The 12,126-nt window shown below is 37.0% G+C and overlaps 3 protein-coding genes across 3 annotated transcripts in view; 2 read left to right on the forward strand and 1 right to left on the reverse strand.

The window, feature by feature from the left end:
- The window catches only part of IFNGR2 (interferon gamma receptor 2), a 35,705-nt gene that overhangs the window by 19,385 nt on the left and 4,194 nt on the right, over positions 1–12,126 (forward strand). The window contains exons 4-6 of the mRNA XM_069074925.1: positions 5,299–5,438; positions 9,252–9,411; positions 9,835–9,989. Of these exons, the coding sequence (XP_068931026.1) occupies positions 5,299–5,438; positions 9,252–9,411; positions 9,835–9,989 (455 nt within the window). The remainder of the gene's footprint in view (positions 1–5,298; positions 5,439–9,251; positions 9,412–9,834; positions 9,990–12,126) is intronic.
- Positions 2,147–2,538, forward strand: LOC138151448 (small ribosomal subunit protein eS27-like). Its single transcript, XM_069074931.1, has one exon. The coding sequence runs from the start codon at positions 2,209–2,211 to the stop codon at positions 2,461–2,463; it is 255 nt and encodes an 84-aa protein (XP_068931032.1). The 5' UTR covers positions 2,147–2,208; the 3' UTR covers positions 2,464–2,538.
- TMEM50B (transmembrane protein 50B) overlaps positions 4,543–12,126 on the reverse strand; it is a 54,435-nt gene continuing 46,851 nt past the window's right edge. The window contains exon 7 of the mRNA XM_069074930.1: positions 4,543–4,728. Within this exon, the coding sequence (XP_068931031.1) occupies positions 4,692–4,728 (37 nt within the window). The 3' untranslated portion in view covers positions 4,543–4,691. The remainder of the gene's footprint in view (positions 4,729–12,126) is intronic.

A 12,126-nucleotide genomic window follows, 5' to 3' on the forward strand; every position in this document is an offset into this window, starting at 1 on the left:
AGCTGTCAGAAGGAGATCACCAGGGGTCCACTGAGGCAGGACTTTGTTGCTTTACCCATATCCTGATCCGGGTCACAATCCTGGGTTTCAGGCCCAAGGCGAGGAGGAGCACCAGGTCAGCAGAGCTTGCATACACAGTGGAGGGGGATTCTCACAATTCCAGGGCAGAAAAGAGTGCTTGTGGTCACTCACAGACCAGAGCACAGGCCAGGGAGAGAAGGAAACACCTCTCCTTAGATCACACCACCTTAGAAGAACTGAAAATGTACAAGTCCCTAGAAGTATCTCTGAAAACAGCCGCACAAAACCCCTGAAGCTTGGGACAGTGCATCCTCCACCCTGAAAACTGAGCCCTACTTTAACAAAAAGTTAAAAGTCAAGTAATAGACTGGGAAAATGAGCAAACAACAACAAAAAAAAACAACTCTTGACTATAAAAAGTTAATATGGTAACAAAGAAGATAAAAACACACTCAGAAGAAGACAATAAGCTCCTACATCCAAAGGCCCCAAGAAAAATATGAATTGGTCTCAGGCCATGGAAGTACTCAAAAAGGATTTTGAAAATTAAGTAAGAGAGGCAGAGGAAAAATTGGGAAGAGAGATGAGAGCGAGGCAAGAAAATCATGAAAAACGAGTCAACAGCTTAGTAAAGGAGACACAAAAAAATACTGAAGAAAATAACACCTTAAAAACAAACTAGGCCAAATGGTAAAAGAAGTCCAAAAAGCCAGTGAGGAGAAGAATGCCTTAAGAACCACAACTGGCCAGATGGAAAAGGAAGTCTAAAATTTCACTGAAGAAAATAATTCCTTAGAAATTAGAATGGAGCAAATGGGAGCTAATGACTTTATGAGAAATCAAGAAGCAATAAAACAAAACCAAAAGAATAAAAACATAGAAGACAGTGTGAATATGTCATTAGAAAAACCACTAACCTGGCAAATTGATCCAGGAGAGATTATTTAAAAATTATTGGACTACCTGAAAGCCATGATCAAAAAAAGAGCCATCTTTTAATAAGTTATCAAGGAAAACTACCCTGATATTCTAAAAACAGAAGTTAAAATAGAAATTGAAAGATTCCGCCAATTGCCTCCTGAAAGACATCCCAAAATGAAAACTCCCAGGAATATTATAGCCAAATTCCAGAGTTCCTAGGTTAAGGAGAAAATATTATAAGCAGCTAGAAAGAAACATTTCAAGTATGGTGGAGCCACAGGCAGGATAATACAGGATTTAGCAGCTTCTACATTAAAGGATTGGAGGGCTTGGAATATGATATTCCAGAAGGCAAAGGAGCTAGGATTACAACCAAGAATCACCTGCCCAGCAAAACTGAGTATGATCCTTCAGGGGAAAAAAATAGAAATTCAGTGAGATAAAGGACTTTCAAGCATTCTTGATGAAAAAACCAAAGCTGAATAGAAAATTTGATTTTCAAATACAAGACTCAAGAGAAGCATAAAAAGGTAAACTGAAAAATGAAATTCTAAGGAACTTAGGGTTAGACTGTTTATATCCCTACATGGGAAGATGATTTTTTGTAACTCATGAGACTTTTCTTAGTATTAGAGTTGTTAGAACGAATATATATAGACAGAGGGTACAGATGTGAGTTGAATATGAAAGGATGATATCTAAAACAATAAAATGAAGGGGTGAGAAAAGGATGTGCTGGAAGAAAGAGAAAAAAGAGAGGTAGAAGGGTAAATTATCTCAAATAAAAGAGGCAAGAAAAGGTGTTTGCAGTGGAGGGGAAGAGAGAGGTGAGGGATATTGAATGAACCTGACTGTCATCAGAATTGGCTCTGAGAGGGAATAATATACAAGCTCAATTAGGTATAGAAATCTCTTACTGTACAGGAAAGTAGAAGGAGAAAGATAAGAGAAGGGAAAGCAGATTGAGGGAGAGGGTAGTCAGAAGCAAAACACTTTTGAGGAGAGACAGGATGAAAGGAGAGAGAATAGAATAAACAGGTGGAGAATAGGATGGAGGAAAATGTAGTTAGCAATAATAACTATGAAAAAATTTTGAAGCAAGTTTCTCTAATAAAGGCCACATTTTTCAAACATATAGAGAACTGAGTCGAATTTATAAAAATTAGAACCATTCCCCAGTTGATAAATTATCAAAAGATATGAACAGTTTTCAGATGAAAAAATCAAAGCTAGCTTTTCCGGCGGTGAAGATATCTCCGCGCCAACATGCCTCTCGCGAAAGACCTCCTGCACCCCTCTCCCGAGGAGGAGAAGCGGAAGCACAAAAAGAAGCGCTTGGTGCAGAGTCTGAACTCGTATTTCATGGACGTAAAGTGCCCGGGGTGCTATAAAATCACCACTGTCTTCAGTCACGCACAAACAGTGGTTCTCTGTGTTGGATGCTCCACTGTACTCTGTCAGCCTACTGGAGGCAAGGCGAGGCTTACAGAAGGATGTTCCTTCAGATGGAAGCAGCACTAATGACTGAATCAAGATGAATGAGGAACTGTAAAGAATAAGACAAATTTGATACAAAAAAAAAAGGAAAAAATCAAAGCTATCTATAGCCATATGAAAAAATCTTCTAAATCACTATTGATTGGAGAAATACAAATTAAAACAATTCTGAGGTACTGTCATACCTATTAGATTGGCTAATAAGACAGAAAAAGTAACTGACAAATATTAGAGGGGATGTGGGAAAAATGAGACACTAATGAATTATTGGTGGAATTGTGAACTGATCCAGCCATTCTGTAGAGCAATTTGGAACTATGCCCAAAGGGCTATACAACCATGCATACCTTTTGACCTAGAAGTACTACTAGGTCTGTATCCCAAAAGAGATTTTTAAAAAGGAAAAGGAAAAGGACATATATGTACAAAAATATTTATAGCAGCTCTTTTCTGGGGGCAAAGAATTAGAAATTGAGGGGTTGCCCATCAATTGGGGAATGGCTGAACAAGTTGTGGTATGTGATTATGATGGAATGCTATTGTACTATAAGAATGATGAGCAGTATGCTCTCAGAAAACCTGGCAAGACTTGCATGAGCCAATGTAAAGTGAAATGTGCTGTGTACAAAGCAACAGCAGTATTGTAGGATGATCAGCTGTGAATGACTTTGCTATTCTCAGCAATACAACACTCCAAGACAATTCTAAAAGACTTATGAAAAATGCTGTCCATCTACAAAGAAAGAACTGAAACCAGATTGAAGCGTACTGGTTTTTACTTTTTTTTTTCTGGAATGTTTTTGTCTGTTTTCTTTCACAATATGACTATTATGGATATGTTTGTCGTGACTACACATGTCAAATTGCTTGCCTTATCAATGAGAGGGATGGGAGGGAGGAAGGGAGAGAATTTGGAACTCAAAGTTTAAAAACAAATGTGAAAAAGTTGTTTTTACATGTAACTGGGGAAAAATTAAATAATAAAGTGCTTTTACCTCTTTCTTCGTGGTCACTTTCAAAATCTAGACCAGTGAGAATAAACCCTGGCAGTTTCTGTGTTGAAAACACAGTAGAATACATTCTGGTAACAAATTAACTCTGGTGTACAAGGGCCAACTCATTGTAAGACTATAGAGGATCATCAGTGGTAGGAACTAAGGTGAATCCCAGTATATTTAATAGTCAGTTAGAACTGTTACCCTGTAACCTCTACAGGAGAGATTAATAGAGTCTCAAAATAATAGTGGAAAGAATGTTAGATTTCCAGTTACATTACATGGATTTGAATCCTGGTTTTTCCACTGTGATAATCCAGAAAGAACAATGGGTCTCTCTGAGGATCCATGAAACCCTTTAAAGCTTGCTACCTCTTCTCTGGATGATGGGCATGCTCCCTGTTCTTACCATTTTTTGGAAGTTTCCATAGCCCAAGCTTATACTCAGCCAGGCTTCCTGATTGTTTTTGTTGTTGTTTGCTTTTTGAAGGGCACTTGGGGTTAAGAGACTTACTCCATGTGACCATGGCTAGTAAGTGTTGTCTGAGGCCGGATTTGAACTCAGGTCCTCCTGACTCCAGGGCTAGTGCTCTATTCACTGCGCCACCTAGCCAGCTGCCCCTGATTGTTTTATTAAACCCTCTCTAAGTCATTTCTTTGTATTTTATATATAAAGATATTGTTATTGATTCATTATGAGATATGGTAGATTTTTTTTAGAGTAGTTTTAAAATTTTATTTTTAAGCTTTTATTGATGCCTTTTGTTTTTTTACACCATCAGTTTTTCCTAGAAACTCTTTTACATGTCCTTTCCCCTCCAAGAGATCATTTAACAAATAGTATTTTTTTAAAAAGACAAGGGGTGTATGAGGTATTCAGGAGGACTAGCATCTCTGGCATGAAGGCTTGCCGAACTCTTTTAAGGCCTTCTCATCCAACTTTGGTGTCCATCTGATTCACTCAACTCTCACCTGTGGCTCCAAGAAGCTGTAGTACCCACATTAGCCATGACTCAACAAACTGTCTTGGCTGACAAGCTGAAAACCAGGTGGAGGGCAACCATCAGGCCTTAAACCTTTCGGTGAGTTGGAAGATATCTGTCCCAAGCACATGAAGACTTTGCCTGGTGGAATGGACAGATGAGGAGTTTGTTCCAAAAGCCACGAAGGTAGCTGAAGCAGGTGCCATGGAGCCCTTAGAGCTTGGTCAAGCATTGAAGATGCCAAGGTCATCCACTGTATCACAGGCATTGCCAGTCATCTTGACTTTTGTCCTGCCACTTGACTTTGATGACTGTGGAAGAGAGAGTGAGGATGACAGTTTTGTGCAACTCAGCTTCACTTAAATCCAATTCAAGCACAAGTCAAGACACCACCCATGATAAATAATAAGGAAAAGAAAAAAAATTTATATATATATATATATATATATATATATATATATATATATATATATATATATATATATATATATAATGAAGTCTACTAGAATAATTTGAGTTCTGTATGTTAGAAGTTCAGAAGATAATAGAGGATGGAAGGACTTGGAGTGCTACAGTCCATGGGGTCACAGAGAGTCAGACATGGCCAAACAACTAAACTACAGCAACAACAAGATCATGAGTAAAGGCTAGACATAAATGGTTGCCTTGAGTCTAAAATAAAAAAAAAATCTATCAAGTTCTTATAACTATAATGTGTTATACAAATGTTGGTTATTATTATCTTGTCTTTGGTTTAAATTTGTGTTTTTCTTTTTTACATTAAGCCCAGTGTAGAGACAGATATATTTAAAGGTTTCTTAAAAATCATATTTTTCTTGTTAATTTTAAAATCTTATTTATTCTTTCAACTTCAATTTCAGCAACAATTGGACCTCCATTAGATGTTCTTGTGACCTCGCTTGATGGCTCTCTTATCATCAACTTCAAGCCTCCTTTCCAACCACAATCTGCTAAATTTCGCTATTATGTCTATTACTGGGAGAAAGAAGGAAAACGAAAGGCAGGAGTATTTTTTCTTATTTGCTTGGTTTTTTTCCTCTTATTAATTAAGAAGCAAAATACATATTCTTATTCTCAACAGGTAACATTTTGTTGTTGTCAGTCATAGAGCTTGTTATGAGTAACTAAGGCAAAATGACCACTTCATTATAAGTATCAATTTAAGTTGCCTTCTTATACTGTTTTGCTGTTTGAGAGTAGAGGTGGTCTTAATGGATGTTTTATTCTAACATTAAAAAAAAATACTTCTAATTCAAGCATCAAACAAAACTTCTGTCAGACTTAGTGGAAAGCCTAGTGGATATTATTTTAATGGGCACAACTTAATGATTTTTCAAGCCCATATAATAACTGAGGCCCACTTGAATAACAGGTGTTAGCAAACCATTTCAGCACTAGTCTTCATTAGCATGGAAATTACATTGTTTATCAACTTTTGTTTATGATGACTGTGAGAAAGATTGATTGTCAAGAAGCCCAGCTTTCCCACACATACTCCAGCAAATACATAATAAAGAGCATCAAACCAAACCAAGAAATCCAAAGAGAAACAATGGGGGCTAAGTGATGATGGAATACTTACATTAAAAAAGGGAGAGAAGAGATGTATCCCTTCAGAATCCTTTTTTGTTCAATTATATTTTATTTTTTAATCAGCAAAAATTTGCCTTCTCTCTCTCTCCCCTCTGCTTTCTACTTCCCCTCCCCTTAGCCTCAAGAATGAGAGAAAAAAAAATCCCTGCTACAAATATGTACAGTCAAAGAAAACAAATTTGTGCTTGGCCATATCCAAAAAAAATATCTTATTCTGCCCTCTATAGGGAGATGGATTTCATTAGTAATCTGGAATTGTAGTTGGTGATTACACTGATCTGAGTTCCTAATTGTTTCAAAGGTTTTTTGTGTTTACCATATTGTCACTATATAAATTGTATTCCTTATTCTGTTCACTTCACTGCACATCAGTTCATACAAGTCTTCCCAGGTTTCTCTAAAACCAATTTCTTCATCATTTCTATATAGTCTTCTATATTCTGTATAGCACAATAGCATTCTATCACAATTATATACTATAACTTGTTCAGCTATCCCTCATTTTATTTATGGTGCCTTCTCAGATTCTCATTCTTTGACACTTCAAAAAGTTGTAAATATTTTTAACATCCTTAGAGTTTGTTTTGTAGGACTGATCCCTCTCTTAATGTACCTTCTCACTGATTCCCACTTCTCCCTTCTCTGTTTTCTCTCTTATTTCCCTGTTGAATGCAATGTACCCAACTGTATGTATATTCTTCCTTTCTTTGACCAGTTCAGATGAAAGTAAGGTTCAAGTGTAGTCCACTTTCCTCCACCTCTTCTTTTTTGTTTATATAGATGCCTGCTTGTACACTCTAATAATGTGAGATAATTTTCTTTAACCTTCCTTTCCCTTCCCCACCTAATTTTTCCTCTTTCTCTCTCTTTCCATTCTTCTCTTAAAATCTTAAGATATAATAGAACCCTCTCCCAGGCCTTCTGTCTAATTACTCATTCTGTGTCCCATGACGATGACAGGTTTCAGTGGGGACACGTTTATTATTTCCCCATGTTAGCAGTTTATCCTTGTTTAGTCCCTTGTGAGTATTGTTTTGTATTACCTTTTAATGTTTCTCTTAATTTTCTGTTTGGACTTCAAAATTTCTTCACAACTCTGATCTTTGCATCAGGAAGGCTTGGAAGTTCTCTATTCCATTTAAGACCCACTTTTCACCCTGTAGGATTATACTGAATTTTGCTGAGTAAGTTATTCAGGGCTGCAAGTCTATATTCTTTGCTTTCTGGAATACAATATTCCAAGCTACATGTTTCAACATTGTCATTTCATTGACCATTTCATTAATTGATCTCTCCAATTCCTAAGCAGTACCATTGAATGTTATGATTACTACTTTGTAGTATTGTTTGAGAAAGGTTCTTTTCCTTCCTACTTTTTCCCATTTTTTTCCCTTGAGATTCTCCAAGTAAACTATCTTATCACTGGCAAGTAGAGAAAAATTTGCCTACTTTTTTCTTATACTTATTCCCTCAATTTCTTTTTCCTTCTATTGTTGCTATAATAAGTATTTCAGTCACTAAACAGTAGTAGAGACAAGGTGCAACCATGCTTTATCTCTTATTTTATTGAGAAAGCTTTTAGTGTTTTTCCATTAAAAATTAGGCTGTACAGTTTGGAATTATGTAAATAAAGTAATGAAAATGTCTATGTCTATACCCTTACTTAGGCATATACAACCTAGGTGAGGGGGTCCCTGTGCATACTATTTTACATGTGTTAAGCCCACAGATGTGGAATATTACATACATTTTCAGGTATTTTTCAAAATGTATTGATTGGTTATTGTAATAGTAATGGAAATTTGAAGATCTTCCCTGCCCCTTAATAAGCCAAAGGGAATTTGAAGACCCTCCCTGCTTTGAAGATCTTCCCTGCCCCCTAATAGGCCAAATGTAATCACATGGAACCTGTGGTGGGAAGAGTTTGCCTGAAGGGTAAAACAGAACCCACAGAAAGCAGGGTGTCAGAACAGCTAGACAGTGGGAGAGAGAGGACAGTAGGCAAGCAGACAGCTAGGCTTGTGAGTGTTGGTTTGTGGAAAGGCTAAAGGATGGTGTGACTCTGCAGTGTTATGGTGTATTAACTTCTTTGCTTCTGTGATGGATTCAGCTTTCTGGTTTGGGGATTTGGTTTTCTGGTGTCTGAATAAATGTTTTGCTTCTGTCTTCTATATGGAGAGTCTGTTATGCTTTGCAATTGAGAACTATGCCAACATATTTACAGTCACCATTGGTGCTGTGAATATTTCGGTGGCACTTACAGTTATGGATTATTTTTTTCCCTTCCTTTTTTTCTCTCCCTCTGGAAAATGAGATATCAATAAAATTTTATTCTAAAATTATGATATTTCTTGATTTTAGATATATTTGTGTTGAGATTTACAAATTTTCAGAGTAGTGGGTAAATACCTCTAAATTCATTCATAATACTTTATCAGTTGGATCATCCAAATTTTGTTTTACCTCATTGAAGTAATTTTTATATTTTAATTTTTTTTGCAAAGGGGGAGGCAAGGCAATTGGGGTTAAGTGACTTGCCCAAGGCCACATGGCAAGTAAGTGTTAAGTGTCTGAGGCTGGATTTGAACTCAGGTCCTCTTGATTCCAGGGCCAGAGCTCTATTAACTGCACCACCTAGCTGCCCCCCTGAAGTAATTTTTTAAAAATTATAACTTTTTTTAACTTAATAGACATAAACATTTCACTGTATAAAGGAGAGGATTGTTGTGAAAATAAACTTCTGTTACTTTGTGGTATTGTTTCTTGTTTTTGTTTTTGTGAGACAATCAGGGTTAAATGACTTGCCTAGGTTCACACAGCTAGTAATATTACTTTGTTTTTAACATGATAATAACAAAACGCTACTGCTTGTCTATGACTGCTTACATACTTCTTTCTTCTGTAGGAAATAAAAACTATCCTTTTCAGAGCAGCTAGGTGGCACAGTGAATAGTGCACCAGCTCTGGAGTCAGGAGGACCTGAGTTCAAATCCAGCCTCAGACACTTAATACTTACTAGCTGTGTGACCTTGGGCAAGTCGCTTAACCCCAATTGCCCTCCAAAAAGCAAAAAAAAAAAAACAACTACCCTTTTGGCTCTTTCATGAATTTTGAAGTTGAGAAAATATTCCAAAGAATGAAAAATGGTACAGATCTTCCCTCTGATAAAAACAAAAGCATGAGAGATCCTAATAATTTGTTTGTGGTGTTTTTCTAATAGGTCAAGGGCCCTGTCATCAGACAGCACATTCAGTTGGATGATTTAAAAGTGACAAGTGAGTACTGTTTACAAGTGCAAGCAGAATTGATTCCTGACCATCCAGAGATCCATCGCCAAGGGCTGTTAAGTAACATATCTTGTCATGAAACCTCAGCTGAGGGTAAGTACATTTATGGATGTATATATTTTCTTTGTATCTTTCCTGAGCAGCATACAACTTAAGACAGATTGGAAATACTTTGTAGGCACAAAATATGAGAATTCCACATGTTGATGGTGGTAGAGATAAAGGATATTTCCTTCCATTTTAAGGGAAGGGAAACAGTAATAAGTAGAGCATTATAGTGCAGAAATGAAAAACATGTGCTAGGGTTTAAACTGTATCTCCACACCCTGGGCTCACAAATCACAAAGGTAAGAAGCTGACTTCTTACCCTTTGATAACAGTATTAGAAGACAGTGTCTGTTTTATTTGAAAGTGAATACTGGAGGGGTTTTCAACTAATTTGAATACAGGGATTCACAGATACTTAATTCATGCTCTCGTTAATAATATTTTTTTATTCTCTTATGATTTTTGCAGCTTCAACTATGTTTCAACAAACCATAATAATAATTTTGGGAATTGTTATATTGATTATCCTGGTCCCAAGTTGTTACTTTATGACACTGAACTTCCAAGGCCTAATAAAGCATTATTTTCGTTCTCCTCCAGGAATCCCATCCCAAATAAAAGAGGTATGTACACAAAGGCAGGAAGAGGAAGCAAGTTAACTGCAGCTTTTCTGTCCACATTCTGAAATAGTGTCATAAGCCAGAAAAGGAAGGAATTTAGATCAGGGCTTAGGGGAGAAAGATGGGAAAGATGGAGAGAGACAGTTAGATAGTGATTTTTAGTGTAGGACCACTCAGTTCTAAACTTGAAATGACCTAGAGCTAGCATCTCTTTATTTTATGATTAATGCCCCCAAAGTATACCCAGCTAAATGCCAAACTGCAGTATAGAGAAAGTTGGCTTGTTTTTCTAGTGAATATGGAGAAATGTCTCCTAAGATAAGACTTAGAGGAAGAAGGGCACTTGGAATGAGAAGGCCCTTGAGATTTGTAAAATTTTAATACTGTTCTTCTGCAATTAATAAAACTAAAGAAGACTGTAAAACAGAATATAATAAAACTGAAAGAATCTGAAATTTTAGCCAGTAAATTTGTCAGGCTGGCCAAACCCTATTTAAGTATCACTGTGCATCTCAGACTCTTCAAGACCTTTAAAAGAAATAGGTTACCTAGAATACATCCCAAGTATAATAACCCTATTTCCTTCTTCCTTTCTCTCTTTCCTCTGATATAAATTCTTTCCTTTTCTGTCTTATATCACTACTTCAAACTAAGGAAAGTATCTTGTGGACAGAAAAGGAGGCAGATAACTTCCTTCTCCAAGGCCTAAGGTCACTGGGTTTCATTATTTTGTATCCGAAAGGAATTTAAACTTCACTTGTATGAATAAAGAAGTAAGATTTTCCTGAATTGTGGGGCTTATCTTGTTACTTTATAGGCATACTTGGTATGTGTATATCAAATTAAATTATTCAGTCAAGTTTTGTTAAGGATCTGCAAAAAATGTTACTAATTATTCATGTATTTATACTTGATGATGATGATATCTACCATTTATATAGTGCTTAGTAAGTCCCAGGCTCTGTGCTAAGTACTTTACAGATATCTTGAGGGAGGTGCTGTTATCCCAGTTTTACAGTTGAGGGAACTGGGGCAAATATAATTTAAATAACTTGCCCAGGGTCTCATAGCTGGTAAGTACAGGAGGCTAGTCATCTGAACTCCAGGTTCAGGGTCGTATCCTCTGAACCGTCTTTATTGTTGAATGTAATTTATATACCTTGAAGTTTCCTTATCATGTTTAAATTTCACAAATGTTTGTTAATTGCTTAAATGATATGTTTCCCATGAGACCCATCCTTGGTTGTTATTTTCTCAGGGTAACAGTGAGGCTCAGAGTCATAAATTTTCTGCTACTAGATTTTAAGCTCTTAGATGGTAGAGACTTGAGTTTTGTTTATTTTTGTGTGTCTCCTGTATTTCCCTAGAGCAATCAGCCAGTTAGTCAGCTAGCAATTAAGTGTCTACTGAGTGTCAGGCCCTGTGCTAAGTACTGGGGATCTAAAGAAAGGCAAAGAAGGAGACCACAGTCCAAAAGGGGAGACAACATGCAAACAACTACGTGCAAAAAAAGACACATATAGTTAGGACAGCACTGAAGAAGAAGCATGGGAAACGGAAAGTAGAGCTGTCTTAGAGTTAGATTTTGGCAAGGCATGAATAGTGAATAGGACAAGGAGAAGACAGCATGTAGTTGAACTGGTTAACTGCAAAATGAAGACCTTGAAAGTAGGAAACTGCAGTAGGAGCAGGGTTAATGGTCTGGTTAATGGAGGGGTGGAATGACTGGAGGTCATAGTGAATATGAGTGAGATTAGGAGTGAGGAAGAGGATGAGATGAAAGGAAGTTGTGGTCCTAGAGAAATTTCAGTTTTTGGCTCATGGATGGCAGTTGATCAGGAACAAGTGTATAACCATCCCTGCTTGTGGCTGAAGTAAATTGAAGGAGCAGGTCATGGCAGGTTGCGAATTGGGGTATTTGAAGAGACACTAGTAGGGACTGGGATAGAGAGAAAGACTGTGAAAACAGGTGCTGGATTTCTGGAGAAAGGAAGGAGAATGACCCAGGGACCTATTTGTGACAAGCATCTGGGGAGGGTGATATGGACAAAGTTAACCTCAAAAGAGAAAAGAATTAGGAAATGACAATGAAGAGCAAATAACTAAGCAAGCAGTTTCCTCCTCTTTGTGGCCCATTTTG

This window comes from Petaurus breviceps, unplaced genomic scaffold (genome assembly GCF_028583685.1).
Source record: "Petaurus breviceps papuanus isolate PSGF00001 unplaced genomic scaffold, PetGlider_PUasm1.0 90897, whole genome shotgun sequence".
NCBI classification, from domain to species: Eukaryota; Metazoa; Chordata; class Mammalia; order Diprotodontia; family Petauridae; genus Petaurus; species Petaurus breviceps.

What these genes read in the sequence shown, in the direction of transcription:
- LOC138151448 (XM_069074931.1), top strand. Translation starts at nt 2,209, where the DNA reads ATGCCTCTCGCGAAAGACCTCCTGCACCCCTCTCCCGAGGAGGAGAAG.